The sequence below is a fragment of the Rhinolophus ferrumequinum genome, chromosome 15, assembly GCF_004115265.2.
Source record: "Rhinolophus ferrumequinum isolate MPI-CBG mRhiFer1 chromosome 15, mRhiFer1_v1.p, whole genome shotgun sequence".
NCBI classification, from domain to species: domain Eukaryota; kingdom Metazoa; phylum Chordata; class Mammalia; order Chiroptera; family Rhinolophidae; genus Rhinolophus; species Rhinolophus ferrumequinum.
The window spans coordinates 7,043,357-7,061,882 of NC_046298.1; the positions used below are offsets into that span (position 1 = coordinate 7,043,357).

The 18,526-nt window shown below is 34.2% G+C and overlaps 1 protein-coding gene across 5 annotated transcripts in view; it reads left to right on the forward strand.

Annotated features, from left to right (window-relative positions):
- The window catches only part of CHD9 (chromodomain helicase DNA binding protein 9), a 132,035-nt gene that overhangs the window by 8,351 nt on the left and 105,158 nt on the right, over window positions 1-18,526 (forward strand). For all 5 annotated transcript variants that reach the window (XM_033127233.1, XM_033127234.1, XM_033127232.1 and 2 more), the window contains exon 2: window positions 7,481-9,102. In XM_033127233.1, the coding sequence (XP_032983124.1) occupies window positions 7,645-9,102 (1,458 nt within the window). In that variant the 5' untranslated portion in view covers window positions 7,481-7,644. The remainder of the gene's footprint in view (window positions 1-7,480; window positions 9,103-18,526) is intronic.

Here is an 18,526-nt window from a genome sequence, read left to right on the forward strand (position 1 = left end):
CTGAGAGAGTCAGAATGTGTGTGGGTCTAAGTCCTTTAAAAGACTAGATGGAATGGTATTAAGAAGGGCAAGATTTACCTTGGGAGAAGTCACACTTCCTCTTCTGAGAAGAGAACAAAATGGGATAGATACAAAGACAGATACATGATTCCGAAAAGATTGTTGGTGAATTTAAACTGGAAAACCTCCTGTCAAGGGAGAGTTTGAATGACTGTTGGCTCTTGGGAAGTCAACAAAGAGATGACAAGTATGAGAGGGAAGACTACATTTATTAAGGACTTACTAGATTTGAGGAACTTCGAATGTATTTCTAAACCCTGCAGCAACCCTCAGTCAGATGGTGATAATCAACCTGGGTATCAGTTTTCACTGTATTTCAAACTTTGGAGAATTCTGCATTTAAATCAATTTCCTGTTTTTCATATTAATTGAAATTTATATGACTTTAGACTATATATTTACACTTAATTTGGTTATGCGTATGATTGATGTTCAGGATTTTGAATTCAAGAACTTGACCTGACTCAATAGCAACTAGGAAACTTGTAATTAATTTCAGTATCAGCCCCAAATTAGTTATCCTTAATCATTTTTTTTAGCAATAGTAGAGAGGAGATTGTGTTTTAACGATTTTCCTTTCTGTGAGATGCAGAGTAACACTAAATTAAGTGTGAATGCCAAGAAAACATAGGTAATTGAATTTAGTAAATGGGTACCTACTTAGGAAGATGTTAATATAAGCATTGGTGGTTGATATTAGGATTAGTGGTTTTCAGTTTTTAAACCAAGGAATCCTTTGTTTTTAAAAAATCCTCTTTGAAAGCTCAATTTGCAAAATAAGTGAAAGTAGAATATTCAGGGTGAAATGTTTTATTGGGGAGGAAGTGGAGATGGGGAGGTCTAAAGCCCTCTCTCCCTTTCAGGAGCTAAAGATTACCCAGCAATCCAAGGGGCGCAGTGTGAAAACTGTTTACACAGTGCTCCATATAGATTATTTATTGTAGTTCTATGAGATCAGTACTGTTATAATCTCCATTGTACAGGTGAAGAAACTGAGCTTCAAAATGACTGATTTGCCTAAGATTACATAGCTAAACTAATAAACGATAAAGCCAGGATTCCAACCATACTAGTCTATTTTCAGAGCCTGTTCTTTTAACTACCATGTTTCCCCGAAAATAAGACCTAACCGGAAAATAAGTCCTAGCATGATTTTTCAGGATGACATCCCCTGAACATCAGCCCTAATACGTCTTTTGGAGCAAAAATTAATATAAAACCCGGTCTTATTTTTGGGGAAACACGGTACAATGCTCTAGGGCCCAGTGCAGAATGACTTATCGATGAAAGTGGGGTTCTTTGAGGGATAATGGAATTCAACTTTAACTTGCATCACTGAGCCGTGTGTGTGTGTGTGTGTGTGTGTGTGTGTGATATCTATGTAACATCAACTTTACTATGTTTAACATTTTAAAGTATATAGTTCAGTGGGGGCATTCTTAAAGTCATAAAAATGATATGCCATTGCTTAAAAGAATGCTTTTGAATCTCAACTTTTGGCATAACTATTAAGGCAAGAGGTTTTGTTTTACAATAGGACATTTTTTAATTCTTGAAAGTGTTAGAGTATTCTGTGCCAGGAATTATGCTAGTAGAAGTTAGGGATACAAAAATGAATAAGAACCAATCTGCACTTGTCTCATTTAGTAGGGAAGACAGACAAATAGACCAAGAATGATAACGCTGTGTATAAGGTGTGGAATACAAAAAATGAGTGCTTAACAGTTCCGGGGTGTGTGTGTGTGTGTGTGTGTATGTGTGTGTGTACGTGTACACAGGCTTCCTAGAGATGGTAGAGCTTGAGTTTAATCACAAAGTCATTACTTTATCAAATGGTGGAAGGTGAGTGGTGGGGAGCGCTGTCGTATGCAGAGAACTTCTGGAAAGAGTTAATGGAAATTTGAGAAAGTTTGATGAATTCAGGCAGTATTTATAATGAGATTGAAGCATGGAATACCTGTGGGAGAATGGAAGCAAATAAGGGTGGAGAGACCTTGCTATCGTTAGCAAGGGAATAAAATGAGGAGTATATATATGTTGCCAGGACAAAGTTAAGTTTAGGCATATGACAACTAGTATAAAATATTTTAAAAATGAACTGGAAGTACTATCTAAGTATAATCAGATATAATAGGCATGGGTCTTAGTAATTTTTTTAGGAAGTCAACATAGAATCTTGGTCTGTGCTCCTAGTTCTACATTTAAATCAATTTCCTGTTTTTCATATTAATTGAAATTTATATGACTTTAGACTATATATTTACACTTAATTTGGTTATGCGTATGATTGATGTTCAGGATTTCATGAAAGGGGATGTTCAGGTCCATGAAAGGGGAAATAGTATTTATTGAACACTTACTATATTTTAGTACTTTGAATAAATTCTTCTGAACTCTACAACAACCCTGCAATGGTAGATGGTCAGATGAGGAAACAGACTCAGAGAGCTTCCAAAAACTGCTCAAGGTTACACAGCTTATAGATAGCAGTTGGAATTTGAACTCACTCCTGAGCTCCTTCACCTATGCCTTGGTTGACTCATATTTGCTAAATAGTTTTCTAATTAACTAGTAATCTAATTTGTTTCACAATCAAAACAGTTGAATATATATATAATACAGTTAGATTAATCCAAAACAAAGCAAGAATACATAGAACAGAATTAAGGATGGGATTTAATAGAGTTGTATAAACAAATACAGGGATTGGAATATGTGACATTAAAGCCTCTTATCAAGTGGGCTTCTGTAATGATTTTGTATATTGTACGTTAATAAAACAACCTAAAGATTTGTTAATTAGCTGTTGGAAATAATTTAGAACGATGTCTTAGATAACTATTACAAATTGGTTTATTTTTCTGTTAGGTTCTAATTTTTGCTAGTACATGTGATTTTATATGTTAAGGTCATATACACATAGAAAATAAAAAAAATGAGGACAATCATACTCAATATAATGACCTTTAACTTAATTTTTTTGAGAATTTCAGGTATAGAGAATGTTATGGTTGATGTCTTCAAGAGGGAAAAAAAGATATTTTGAAAATTAAAAAGCATTTTTGAAGTTAAGTCTCAGATAAGTTTTTATTTTAAAATATGGAGCCCACTACTTTATATCTTCCTCGCATTTATTCCTTCATGAGGATTTCAAGCTTTTTTTTTTCCTGATGGAGCTTATATCTCTAGTTAGTTGGGTTATTTGTTTGTTTTTAAATTCCTTTCTTGGAAATCTATAGAGTTCTTAAAGATTTGTGAATATGTGGACAGAAAATAAACCAAAATGTCCACCTTCACAAGCATCCAATTCAAACTGGTCATTGATAAGGAAACTGCAGGCCAGAGGGTGAAAAATATTTTCACACATTCAGTTAGTACCAGAGATTAGAATTTTGGTCTCCTGCCAAGGGTAAAGCAAATATATACTAATAGGTTTTTGTCTACAATTTTGGGTAATGAAATTTCTCTTGGATCCTTTTAGCCTACTTTGAAAATGTTCGTTTTAGGCTTATAAGTAACGGTTAAGTGTATTAAGCAGAGACACAGTTGATATCCGGATTAAAAAATTACTTTCAGAATACTTTAGTTAGAAATTTTCTAAGCAGTTTAGGGCTGAAAATTGGGTCAGAGTTTGGGATTTGCTATCTAGACGTTTTTTACTCTGCTTCCCATGAAATAGCTAAGTATTCTACCAAAGGGTAGATTTTTTTTCTAGCAGCACATCATGCTTCTCGTTCAAAAAGAACTTGAAAAATACCCTGCCAAATTAAAAATGAGCCGTAATATGCATACAATGGTATATTATGTATGGCATGTGCTATAAAGTAGATGAATCTTGAGGATATTATGCTAAGTAAAATAAGCCAGTCAAAAAAATATATATATGATTCTACATATATGAGGTATCTAAAGGACTGAAATTCATAGAAACAAGGTAGAATGGTGGTTGCCAGGGGCTGGGGAAGGGGAAAATGCAGTTGTTTAATGGGCACAGGGTTTCAAATTTGCAAGGTGAAAAAATTCTAGAGATCGGTTGCACAACAATGTGAATATACTAAACTATACACTTAACGGTTAAGATGGCAAAATCTGTTATGTATATTTTACTACAATTAAAACTAAAAACGTTTTATAAATGGGCCATAAAGTCAACGTCCGCCATAAAGTCAATGTCCAGATAACCACTGTTGCCATTTTATAAAAAAGTTTCACATAGGTTTTCTAAAAGGACAAAACACAGTTACCTTACATAGTATTCCTTCTCCCCCACCTAAAATGAAAATTTTGTTTGTACATTCCATAAATATTTGTTGACTGCTTACTATGTGATAGATGCCGTTTACTAGGTACTAAGGATGCATCAAATAAAAACTTCTGACCTCCTAGAACTTACATTTTACAGGGAACATAGACTTGAAACAAAATAAATATATAAAATATGTAGAATGTTAGCCAGTACTAAGGCCAAGATGTAAAGCAGGGCCGGGGAATGTGAAATGTGGAGGGGAATGATGACATTTTCGATAGGTGGTCAGGAAGGGCCTCACTGAGAAGGTGACTTTTGAGAATTCGGTGAAATGAGGGAAGAGTGCAAGTGCAGTGTTTGAGGAAGGAGCATGCCTGGTGTGCGTGCGTGTGTGTGGGTGTGTGTGTGTGAAGCTATAACATAAAATGTACCATTTTAACCATTAAGAAGTGTACAATTCAGTGGCATTTCTGTTAACAATTATTATGCAACCATCATCACTATTTCCAGATATTCCAAATCACCCCAAACAGAGACTGTACTCTTTAAGAAAGAACGCCCTACTTGCTCCTCTTGCCAGCCCTGGTAATCGCTGATCTCTCTGTCTCTGAATTTGCCTATTCTTGATGTATAAGAGGAATCACAATATTTTCCCTTTTGTGTCTGGTTATTGTAGTTAGCGTAATGTTTCCAAGGTTCATCCAGGTTGTGTGTATCAGAATGACATCCCCTTTTTATGGTTAGGTAATATTCCATTTTATATATATATATTTATATATCAATCAGATTTTATTCTGTTGATCGACACTTGAATTATTTTCAACTTTTGGCTATTGTGAATAATGCTACAATAACATTTGTGTATAAATATCTATGAGTCCCTGTTTTTAATTGTTTTGGGTGTGTAGTGTATGTCTAGTAGGCATGGAATTGCTAGGTTATATGATAATTCTATGTATGTTTCAAATTTGAGAAACTACCACTCTTTTTCTCAGTGCCTGCACCATTTTACATTCCTACCAGCAATGCGTAAGGGTTCCAGTTTCTACACATCCTCTCCAACACTTGTTATTTTCCATTTTTCATATCATCTCTATTAGGTATGAAGTAATCTTGTGATTTTAATTTGCATCCCCTTAATGCATATTATGCACTGAGTTTTCATGTGTTTAATGGCCATTTAAAAAAGTTATTTTATTAATTATAAAAGAAAAATTTGAAGTGGTATAGTGGCAGTTTAATTGGCAGCATTTTTCCTCGTGTTACATCAGCCGATGCACCTTATATTTGATGGCATATTCGATTCAGTACACTTCATTGTGTTTCTTTTTATTTTCCCTTGTTAAATAGTATCTTCTTATAAAAACATAAGACATTGCTTTCCTAATTAATGGCTTAGGTATACATAGATGTTCCCTAATTTAGAGTCTAAAGCTAACTAAATAAAAGATACGTTTGTTCCAGAGAAGTGACTTCACCTACCTTATTTTTTCGGCTTATGCTTTGTTCAGTTCAGTCTGCATAGCTTTCCATTTGCTTGGTCTCACAATTATAAAATCTGGAAAAGTAATTCTTTTTTTCCATATTTTTTTTCTAAAATCATATTTGTTAAAGTACTTAGATATCATTGTGATTGATAATAAGTCCATTTTTAGGTAAAATTAATACAGATTTTGATAGTTTTTAACTTCTCAGAATTTTTTGGAAGTATTTCTATATTTAAATAGCAGACATTTTGTTTAGGAAATTTATATTTCCTAATATGGACCTCAAAAATAGAAGTTCTGGCAAAGTTCCTTAGGCATTTGCTAATTTTTGAATAAATTAATATGTAGACAAGCAAGAACCTCCATTTGTGGTTTTCTATGCAAGACAGTGGGGGCAAAACCATAAATACCTTTATTTAAAATGTTTGGAATGCAGCTATAAAAAAAATAAGTCTTGGGGATGTAATATACAAGATAGAAAATACAGTCAATAATATTGTAATAGTGTGGTATAGTGTCAGATGGTTGCCGGACTTATGGTGATCCCTTACTTTGCATAGGGAATACAATCAATAATGTGATAATAACTCTGTATAGTGCCAGGTGGGTACTGTTGAATAACTATGATGTATGCTTGAAACTAATATAATATTGTATGTTAGTTATATTTTAATAATCTTTAAAAAAAATGTTTGGAATGATAAAAACCTGGAAGAAAATTGGCTAGCCGTTTCATATCAGCAAGTATCCTGTTAGATCCTTCCGAAACATAAATAGTGTGAATGTGTATGTATATATAAATATATCCATAAATGTAATTATGTTTTCTCTTGAGACTACATTGAGACCAATTTATTGCTTAGCTCAAGCTTCTGTTTTTGCCTTGGGTTGATTGTCAGTACACATTTATTTGCCCACTTTAGTAACTATAATAAGCAACATGTACTTTCCAAATGATTTAATGGAGGGGAACCTTAGGGACAGAGTAGTGACTATAACTCTAGACTGGAAGGTGCTTGGTTTAGCTCCACAGATGTCTGAATTTGTTGGCTGTCAGAAAGGCTGATAGTCCATGATCGGTGACAGAACCATGGTGGCAATATGGAGGCACGTCGCCAATATGCCACGTGTCTGTCTGGTCTGTCCGTTGATTGGATGTCTAACTTACCTCATTTTGGACCACTCATGACCTCATACAATCACTTTTCTTGATGCATTTCCACATATACTCTATGAAATAATAGATTTATCTGCTCAAAGATCTAAAGGAAAAGATCACAACACATTGAGAGGATCTCATGTCAGCTCTCTTAATAAGGTATAACTTTGAAGTATAATACACATATATTTTATACATACTAGAGCTGCTGGGGAGCGATGGCCATTTCTTGGTATTGTAGAGAGTGACATAGCATTCTCAAGAGTATATTCTGTCATCATCATATATGTACTTCAAAGTGAAGTAATGCGCATTGTTACTTTTAAATGCATATAGTCATGTCCCCTGCACCAGCATGTTTTTTCCTTGTAGGAAAAATTAGTGAGCTGTTTGCAATAAATTATTCTACCAAGTAACATTGTACACTGACATTTTGTTTTTTAAATCACATATAAACTTTGTAGAATTTTAATGATTGCTCATTATTTAAATAATAAACTTTAATTGCTTTTGTTCTTATTTTTCTAGGATTCTGACGTTTCATGACATGTCGTTATCTAGAGCAGTAATGAACATTGACTTGCTTCGGATTAGTTGATGATCTTTGGAAATGATCCAATAATATCTACTGCAGAGAAGCTGAATATACTTCATTTGGAGTAAACAGCTCAGGTTTTACTGAATTTTTCAAGATGACAGATCCAATGATGGACTTTTTTGATGATGCCAATCTTTTTAGTGAGACTTTAGAAGGTTTGTCAGATGACGCATTTGTACAACCAGGACCTGTTTCACTAGTTGATGAATTGAACTTGGGTGCAGAATTTGAACCTTTGCACATAGACTCATTGAACCATGTTCAAGGTACTCCAACACATCAGAAGATGACTGATTATGAACAGTTAAATCAGTTTGATTCAATGAAATTTCATCACGTTAATCAGTCTTTTGGTAGCCCAGCTGAACATGTGTTATCTCCACACTCTCAGTTTAATTGTTCTCCTATCCACCCCCAAAACCAGCCCAATGGTTTGTTTCCAGATGTCGCAGATGGCAGTCCAATGTGGGGCCATCAGACCGCTACTAGCATATCCAATCAAAATGGATCTCCTTTTCACCAACAAGGACATTCTCACTCTATGCATCAGAATAAAAGCTTTGTGGCACACCATGACTTTGCCTTATTTCAGGCCAATGAACAACACACACAGTGTACTTCACTGCGCTCACAGCAAAACAGAAATAATCTTAACCCAGGGCAAAATTCTCATAGCCAGTCTAAAAATTATATGGATATTAATGTTTCTGGTCCACACAGAGTCAGTGTTAACCACCCACCACAAATTACTAATGCATCTACTTCACAACAGTCTCTTTCGATGCAACAGTTTTCTCAAACATCCAGTCCTTCAGTACACTTTCTCAAGTGTAGCAGTCGGCAAGAAGGAAATTTTAATGGACCGTCTCCAAATATGACTTCTTGTTCTGTCAGTAATTCACAGCAGTTTTCTTCACATTACTCCTTTTCCAGTAATCACATATCTCCGAACAGCCTTCTTCAGTCCTCTGCAGTCCTAGCACCTAATCATGCAAATCAGACTTTATCTGACTTTACTGGAAGTAATTCCTTTTCGCCTCATAGGGGAATCAAGCAAGAATCTACTCAGCATATGCTAAATCCCAATACATCGCTGAATTCAAACAGTTTCCAAATGATGCATTCATCACATCCTCAGGGTAATTACAGCAATTCAAAATTATCTCCTGTGCACATGAACTTCCCGGGTCCTGTTGACTCAGGAACTCAAATGGGCCATTTCAACGATCATGTAGAAACTAATGGCTTTTCGTCTTTAGAAGAGAATTTACTTCATCAAATGGAGTCTCAAACTGAGCCATTCACAGGACTTGACCCAGAAGACCTCCTTCAGGAAGGTCTCCTTCCCCAATTTGATGAGTCAGCATTTGGGCAGGAAAATGCAAGTCATGTTTTAGATCATGACCTTGATCGGCACTTTACTTCACATCTTGTAACACGGCCTTCAGATATGACTCAAACTCATTTGCATAGTCAGGCTCGGAGTTGGCATTCATCACTTTCAAATCATCAGCATTTACATGACAGAAATCGCCTATGTTTACAGCGACAGGTATGTAGCTGTTTTGGTGATTTGGGGTAGAGTGGGCTTTTAATCACTGAGTTAATTTTATATGAGACATCAGAATTGATTAAACTAATCAGTATTATTAAATGAATATGCATATTTTGACATAGGTTTCTATTTAAGACTTATTTTAAAGCCATTCATTGATGTGCTCAAAACAAAGCAGTGGAGTAACATAGTTAGAAAATTGTAAGGTTTTAAGACCTTGTAACTTTTAATTATGATTCCCTTTAACAGAAAGGTTTATTATCAAAAACAAATGAGAACTTAATAGCCATAATTTAAAGGGAAACAGCATATTGGGAACATTTTTTGCATATATGATATAGAGTTAATATTCCTATAAAAAGCTCATACATTGATGAGCAAACTTAAGATCTGTGTTGGTAACTACATAAAGCATATAAGCTGAAATTCACAAAAGAGGAAATTGAATTAGTAAGCAACATTAGTATGTAACATTAGTGATAATTCATTTTGCAGCATGGTTTCATTTTTATCGCTTATAAAATAAGTTTTTAATGTTAATGCTGGCAAATTTATGGTGAAATTGGAACTTATAATAGCTTTGTTAAGCGATACAAATATTTTGGAAAGCAATTTGGTGGTATATTTGAATATAAAAAAATACTTTATTACAATAACCCAAACATAGCAAAAGTAATATACCCAGAGATATTTATCTTGCTATATCTATAAGGGACCACTGAAAACAGCATAATTTATTATATCCATATTAGATGGACTATTATAGGCATTAAAAAGACTTTGAAGACTAACAGTGAGAATTTGTTAAAGATAGGGGAAAAGAATTCAAAATTAAGATCACAGTAAAGTGGTTAAGAGTGTAGGCTCTGTTACCCAGACTATCTGGGTTAGAATCTTGGCTCCTGTTGTTAGCTGTTGACTTTTTAGCGATTTACATAATTTCTATGCGTCTCCCTTGCTTCATCTTTAAATGTGGAATAATGATAAGATGCAATAGGGCTTTGGTAAGGATTATAAGAGTTATAACATGTAAAAGTGCTTGTTAAAAACGTGCCTAGTTATATAATAAACACTAAATAAGTATTTTCGTAATAATACTTTTTTCATACTATGAAAATATGCATATGAAAAGATACTGGGAAAAAAAAAGAAATATACTGGGAGGAAATAGGTTTTTAGGGTTGTAAAATTATACTTTGTTTTCTATCGTTTTTGTCATGTGAATAAATTACTTTTATAATAAAAATGTATTTAATGCATTATTTTATCATTTTTTGAAACCTCGTTAAATTAAGGATTCAGAATGCTTCAATGCCTTGGTTACCTGTGAGATTTGGTGAACAACAAAGTATGCCACAGTTCTTGAAATTAAATATTTAGGGATAATTTTCTCATTCAAAGCCTTGAAGTGTTTGAAAAAGAAAAAAGTCTCTTATCTTTTCCTTTGGGTTGATTTTTTCTGTTTCAAATGGTATTTTCAGTACTTTTTTTAAAATGTCTAGGTAGATTTTAGTATATTTAAAAGGCTCTTCTCAATCCTTCTCCTCTTCTTTTTGTGGTCTGAATTTGAATATTATGATTTTGCTCCCTCTACTGGAAGAGGGTCAAGCATCTTAGCTGGACCCTGGGAAAAACTGATTGACTCTTGGGTCATCTATTCACTTTATATGTAGATTTCTGACTAGTTTGACTAATCACTTTGGCCAGAATATAATTGAAGTCATGAAGCCTGAAAATTATTAACTTCTTCTTAAAATTTTATTTTTCTAAGGCCTTGTCATCATTTTAATTTTCCTTTTAAATTCATGTTTTTCTAAATAGTTCTACTGGCTTAAAAAGAATTAAAGACCCCTTTTGATAGATTTGGAATGACTGGAAGATAATTATAAACAACTAAAGTTGTCCCTAATGCTGGCATACAGAGTATTGTACTATCTGAGAGAAATTTTTTTCAGACCCATCATAAGCAACCTTTCATAAGTTACCTTATTTTGCACCGATAAATTCAGGAGACTTTGTTGAAATCTGCTCACCTTTTTGTTTCAGCGTTTGTTTTGCTAACTTCTTGTTCTTTTTATTATATGTTCAAAAAGTGATAAAAGGCAGTTGGTTTGGAATACTTTTTTGACTTACTGAAATGAAAGTCTGTTCCCAAGTTTCCTATTTATTTGTGTTGAGAATGGTATCTGGTAGTTGCTGATTGTGGGAGTGAAGAGGAGAGATGTTAGGGGATTATTATTATGATAAAGATGATTATGGATTGCGTATAGGTTTTATATATATACTAAATTATATAAGTCACATATCCTAAATAATGTGAAATTCAAATGACTTAATATGTGTAATGTATGACAAATTTTGGTGGAGCATATGTTTTTTGCCTGTGTAATTTTGGGCATGTTCTGGATGTGTATGGTTGTTACTACATTGCCCAAATGTTAGTAAGGAGTTCTTATATTATTATGGTGTTTCTCCAGGTTCTATGGAAAGAAATTCTTTTCTTAGGTTTTTTTAAAACTCCTAATTGCAGTAAATTCATTTCAGACGAAATTAACATTGTTAAAGATACATAGAAGTTAAGAGATTAAAAAATAATAAAGTGGCAGAAGTTTTGCTTTATCAAAATTAAAAAAAGAGAGAGATTGTTATAGCCAAAACAATACATTCTTTCGTCTGTTGTTGGAAAAATTCATGGAAGATACGCTGTTTAGAATTCTACAAAACTTTAGTGAAAATTTTCAATATGTAAGAATTATTCTTAAACCTCACTTTTTATTATACCCTAACTGGGGTGGGGTGGCTGTGGATAGAATAAAGTCCGTATCAGTCGTTAAAAACAGTGAATATTGCTGAGAACATTTCTTATATAATTGACTCTAGAATTTTACCACTTAAAAAAGGGGGGGGGGGAAAGGTGAGATGCTACACCAAGTGTTTCTAAATGTACTCACAAAACATAATAGAGAAAAGACTAGCTTATTTTCATCTCTAATTTTTAGAGCAAAGGAGTTTTGAGTGACTAATACTATAAATTTCATCCTTCTCTTATGACAAATATTTTCTGCTATTTTGTAACAAAATCTTTCATTTTTATCTTATTTGTGAAGTGGAAATAACATGGATCACGGTGTGATCGCTCAATGTTAGTAAATTAAATGGATAAGTTCTGTAGCCATGAAAAACATGTGGGATAGCTGAAAATAGCAATCAAAAGAATAGAATTTTGGGAATGTATGTAATTATACATAATCCTTTGTTGGCTTTCATATTTTGATGAATGTATTACTTTATTTTACTACCTTGAATTTTTATTTCGTGTTTTTCCCAGAGGTAGAGAAACTTACATTACTTATAAGCTTAAAAAAAAAAAAATTTAGAGAAACTCAGGTTTGAACAGCCTATGTAAGGCACATTTTAAAATAATTAGATTTTTTTCTGATAAAAAATTTAATACATGGTTATTATAAAATAATTGGACCATGTAGAAAGCAAAGAGATGAAAAATAAGTGACTTGCAACATCACTACCAAAAGACACCACTGTTGACATTTTGTTGTGAAATTTTCCAATGAGATCTGTTGCTTGTCTCTCTCCTGTCTTCTGCCTACATATTTTAAGAAACGAAATTGAGATCATATAGTTTATGAGGTTGCCAAGTTGCTTTTTTAACTTCCCAATTAATACGTTGCAGGCATTTTTAATGTCATCAAATATTCTTCTGAAAATGATTTTGAACGGCTGCGTAATTTGCCATTGTAGGGTTGCTAAAGTACCATGTAAAAGTAAGGTTGTTATTGAGACCTGTAAAAATCTGAATCAAGGTAATTAAAATATCTTTAGATTTTTCTTGCATTTATTACCATAATAACTCAATTTAAAGTAGGTGCACAGTAATAGCAAAAATGATAGTAACTAACACACACACAGAGCACTTCTTCGTGCCCAGCATTGTTATTACTACTTAACGTATATGAACACATTGATCCCTCACGACAATCCATTTATTTGGATACAGTTATTTCCTTCAGTTCCTTTGGGAGGAAACAGGTAGAGAGAAGTTAAGTAATGTACCCCAATTTACACAGCCAGTGGCCAGGCTGGATTCAAATAAAATTTGACTCCTTTGTATGTGTTCTTAACCACTTTCACTGTACTTCAAAGTATGTTAATGCATCATAATAGATACTCAATGGTTTCTCCCTATTCAACCCTACCCCCCCAAAAAAAATCTACCTTACTGATGAGGCAAAAACTTGCTTTAGAACCTTTAAATGTAGAAGACTATGCATCTCATGTTTTCAGGTTATACTGGCAAATAGTTTATCCATTGCCAGAGGAAAAATACAACCCCAAAGCAAACAAACAAAAGAAAAGAAAGAAAAAAAATAAGCTGAAATAGCTATTCCTTCCAAAAGTGTTCTGACATTTTTTTATGATTGTGTTTAAGATGATGACAACTAATGCCCAAAAGGTAAATCTGATAGTTTTCTTCAAATGTTTAAAGGACTTTAGAGGTCAGAATTAGTCCTACTAAGTGGAAGTCACAGAAAAGCAGATTATCATGTAGTATAATAAAGAAGTTTGAAATAAAGCTCTTTCACTGAGAGTGGGGAGATGGAATGTCTCAGATGTGCCACAGAAGGAATTCCTGCCGTGGGTAGAAAATGGACTATATTGGTAGGTTCTTTTCAACTCTTAAGAATCTGTGGTTGTAGTTTTGGGTTTCACTATAGGACTTATCATTCATATTGCCTATTTAGCTCCTGAGTGGCGAATACAAATAACCAAGAAAGGTAAACAAATATGACAAGTTCCCTGCTATCCAACAACGTCAAGGAAATATTATATAGATGAGTACACTTTCCAGATAGTTGAAATATATTCTATTAAGTATCCAAACCTTTAATTATATGGCTTTCTTTTCCCCCCAAAGGTTATGGTGGTGATGGTAGTCTTGGTTAGGAAAAGATAAAGAGAAATCTTAGATTTTTACAGGGAGGTCTTGTAGTGTTTATTCACCTCCAGGAATTACCTTCACTTAAGTAAGAATCTGTGGGAACACATTAGATATTTGAAAATTATCTTAAGCAGAAACATAGCTAATTCTGTAATTTTTTTAAAAAAAAGGAAAATCTATGTAAAATTAAAGGAAGCGATTTGCTATTCTTATTCATACCCATTGAACTCAGAGGATCCTAAGCTCTTTGCTATTTTCTTTTAAACAGTGGTTAAGTTTTTCTGAGTCAAAAAAGCAACAGATATGTGAACAATTAAAAAACTTGTCACTCCACTTTTGCCCTAGACAAAAAGAAGAGAAAAACTAAGTAATATTTAGATTGTTCCCTTGAATAATTAAAATTCTTATAAAGTACCATCTCTATTAAAATTTTTAAAAATCTTTATGCATTTTGCATGGCAGGCTTAAAAGAAGTTTCAGAATTCTAAGTTCTCTAAGCCAAAACACAAAATAGAAATTTTGTGTAGGAATTAACCTTCTAGTTGCTTTTTTTTTTTTTTTTTTTTAGCTAAAGTGGACTAGTTTTTGGTTTTGACATTTCTGTGAAATCTTCTAGATTAAAATGTTCTATTTGACCTGGGAAATTTGTAGAGCATTAACTAGTTCTGCAATATAATCTTAATTATGAAGCGATGTACTATATTGTAGAAGAGTTGAGCTCTGCACTGCCTGTCAGGAATCAGTAACAGAAACTCCAATTGTTAACAGTAGCTTGAAGGCTGTTGACCTCTAATATGCATCCTTAAGGGTGAGAGGGGAACAGGAAGGGAATTCCAGGGGTGGGGAAGAGGCATCAGTTGGTGAGAAATTTGTGGATTAGTGCAGTCTGTGAAGAGCATGAGGTTCAAGCCAAACTTCAAAGTAGGTCTAACAAAATCTTGCTGTATTTAATTTGATTGCTGCGGTGGGCTCTCAGATACCTTAGGACTACTCAAGTGATTTACTTATCATTATTCATGTCTGAAATGGAAAATAATGTATGAGGGGCTGCTGAGCCATCCAACTTCATTCCTGTTTTGATAACATGAGTATAAAGTTGTTTTGGAATACTTAAATATGGGTGATCAGGTTTCTTTATTGGGTAATTGGACTGAAATGATTTTAAATTAAGGAAATATTTTAATAGGTGGTCAATATATGGAAAGAGGGAGTAGTAAGCACATAATTAGCAGGCTTGGATTGCAGTTTTCAGTTAAATAAAATCTGGTAATGCTGTGGTTAACTATGCAAATAATAACTTGCATTTATTATGCACGTAACACCTTACAAATTATAAAAGGAGAACAATCTTTAAGCAAAGTTTCTCCTACATGGATATATGTTTATATACCTGAAAACAGTACAAGTTGACATTGACCATTTCATGGAATCACAGGATTTTAGAGCTGGACAGGATTTTACTGTACCTTCATATATAAAAAGCAAAAACTGTATTAGAGAGTTCATGACTTGCTTGCTATCACACTAGCTATCAGTTCCATTTCTGGTTTAAACTAATTTAAGGGTAATCAGAAATGAGAGTGACATCACACTATGTTGTAGAATGTAATTATAACTTGTCTCCAAACTGAGAAATACTTTTTCAAGTTTTTTTTTTTTTTTTGCATGTGTAGTTTTCAATGTGTCTTAAGGTTTTAACTATACCTTTAGTGTTAAAAATACACCCTTACTGTATTTGTTGAATGTAGGTATAAACTGTAGACATGTGAATGACTGAATTTTATGTAATATCTGTTTTGGAAATGTTGCATTTTTACTGCTTGTATTTGTTTAGTATTGACTAGATTTCTACCAGGTATAAGAGATTATGCTAGGCACTGAGGTTGCAAAAATAAGTAAGATATTGTCCTTTCCCTTTGAAGAACTCAAATTAAAAATTGTTATACTTCCCCATTGGTCCATAGTAGAATTTCAGAGCTGTTCTCTTTTCATTTCTGATTCAATTTCAATTGAAATTGGTTTCTAGCACTTTCACTTAGCCCTCCAGCTAAGTGATTTGGAATGAGTGATTTACAAACAAAAATTTAATTTCCTTTGGCCATCCTATTTAAAGAAGTTGTTCCCATAAATTTCTAGATTAGTTCTTTGTTTCATGATATTTTGGCAATCTAATTATTTGATTCTTCATATACATATTATAATATATGTACATTAATATACAACTGTCTGAGATCCAATTGCTTTTGTAATTGGCAGAACCAAGAAAGCAGGGCCTTTTCTTTTGAGCTTCTAATCTACTTAAGTTTATTACAAGCTAAATCTATCATCTGTGTCCTTTCTGAGGCTGCTTCTGTTGACTGATTCCCACCCCCTCTCACCCTCATGTAGGTTTTATTTTCCTGCTTCTTTGCATGCCTAGTAATTTTTTCATGGATGCCAGACATTGTGGATTTTTGAGTGATATTCAGTGATGGAAAGTTTCATATTCCTGTAAATATTCTTGAGTTTTTGTTTTGAGACATGGTTAAGTTATTTGGAAATTGGTTTATCTTTATAAGATCTGTTTTTAATCTTTCTTAGGCTGGACTAGAGCAATCTATAGGCTAGGACTAATTTTCCCCCACTGCTGACATAATCGTCATGGGAGTTCTCTATCCAGTGTCTTGTGAAATACAAGATTTTCTACTATGGCTGATGGAAAGATGAACTATTCCTGGCCTTCGTGAGATCTCAGCTAGTTCCCGGTGGTTTCTTCTGGGCCTTGGGCAGCCTTTTTACAAACTAATAGTGACGTTTAGTACTCACCTAAAGCCTTGAGAGAGAGGACCTTCTGAAGACCTCTGGGGGTCTTTCCCTGTGAAGCCCTCTCCTCCAGATCTTTCTCCAGCCAACTGGCCACCCTGGCTTCCCTGGACTTCCAGCTCCGTTTCTTTCACTCAGGGAGGCTGTGCGATTTCCACCTGAGTTCCTGTTCTCCCTGGTCTAGAACTTGGAAACCATCCTTAAAGTAAGTTGGGACAATAGTCAGTCTTAGTTCATTTGTTTCCCTTCTCTCAGGTGCCTGATGTTCAGTGTAGCCCAAATTGGTATCTACAAACAACACAGATTTATTATCTTACAGTCCTGGAGCTCAGAAGTCTGAACTGGATCTCACTGGGCAAAAATGAAGGCGTTGCAGGGCTGCGTTCCTTTCTTGAAGCTCTAGGAGAGAATTCATTTTCTTGTTGCCTTTGCCAGTTTATGGAGGCTGCCCACATTCTGTGGCTTGTGGCCCCTTTCCATGTTCAGTAACAACGATGGCTGGTTTTTCATTCTCTCACTGCTTGATGCTTCTGCCTCTTTCTTCCACTTACGAGGACCCTTGAGATTACATGGCACCATCACCGTGCACAATCTAGGATAATCTCCCCCTGTTTTAAGGTCAGCCGATTAACACCCTGAACTCCATCTGCAATCTGAATTCCCCGTTGCCATGTAATTCAATATGTACAGATTTGGAGATTAGGAGGTTGATATCTTTGGGGGCCATTATTCAGCCTACTACAAGGCAGGAGGCCAGTTAGAAGATATTTAACTGAACAGTAAATGAACAAGGGCCTCTTTTATGACTTTATGACCTCATGTTATAGAAAACCTGTTTGAGTATTTTAATCCTTAGCAGAAAAATAATTTCTGCTTATTTTCTTCTCTCTGCTTGTCATGCTAGGAATCACGTAGTTGTCATAGAGTGAAATGATTAGAGTCAGGCTGTTCAAAACCTATAGTTTCAGATTTCTCAATAATGTATATTTAAGTGAGTTAAATAAACTCAACAATTTTTTGAAAGAAACAAAATTTTCATTCATTCAACATTTGTTTAGTAAACCCCTGCCCTATAGGCATTGTGCTGGATACTTTTTCTGTATCGTCACATTTTTATCCTCACAACAGTCTTATGATGGTAATGGTGGCACTTTAATTTATAAATGAAGAAACTGGACTCAAAGTATCATAGCTTAGAAGTCACACAGCTAAGAATTCAACACAGATTTGAGGAAAGTAGGTATTGAGAAAAGATAAAGAAGTCATGGTTTTGTAATACATAATCTAATATTTTTACTTAATTGTTTTAATAATCATTTATATAATATTGACTAAAATAATTTTATATAATTTGAAGTTAAATCCATAATCATCTTAGATATTGGAGTATTGCAGGAATCAGTACTATTTTTTTATTAGATATTCTGATTTCCAAACTTTATTGCTATATTTTTTGTAAAAATGCCATTGTTGACTCTGTTCCTTTTTATCATGTGATTCCAGCACTTCCCCCCCTCCACCCCGCCAGTTCAAGCTGTTGTTTCTCAGTCTAGTTGTGTAGGACACAGCTCCCTGGCCCATGCTGGTATTATGAGCCCTGCACTCCCCGCCGCTGAGGCAGTTGGTCAGCCCTCCACTCACAGCAACTCTTGCGGGCTGCTG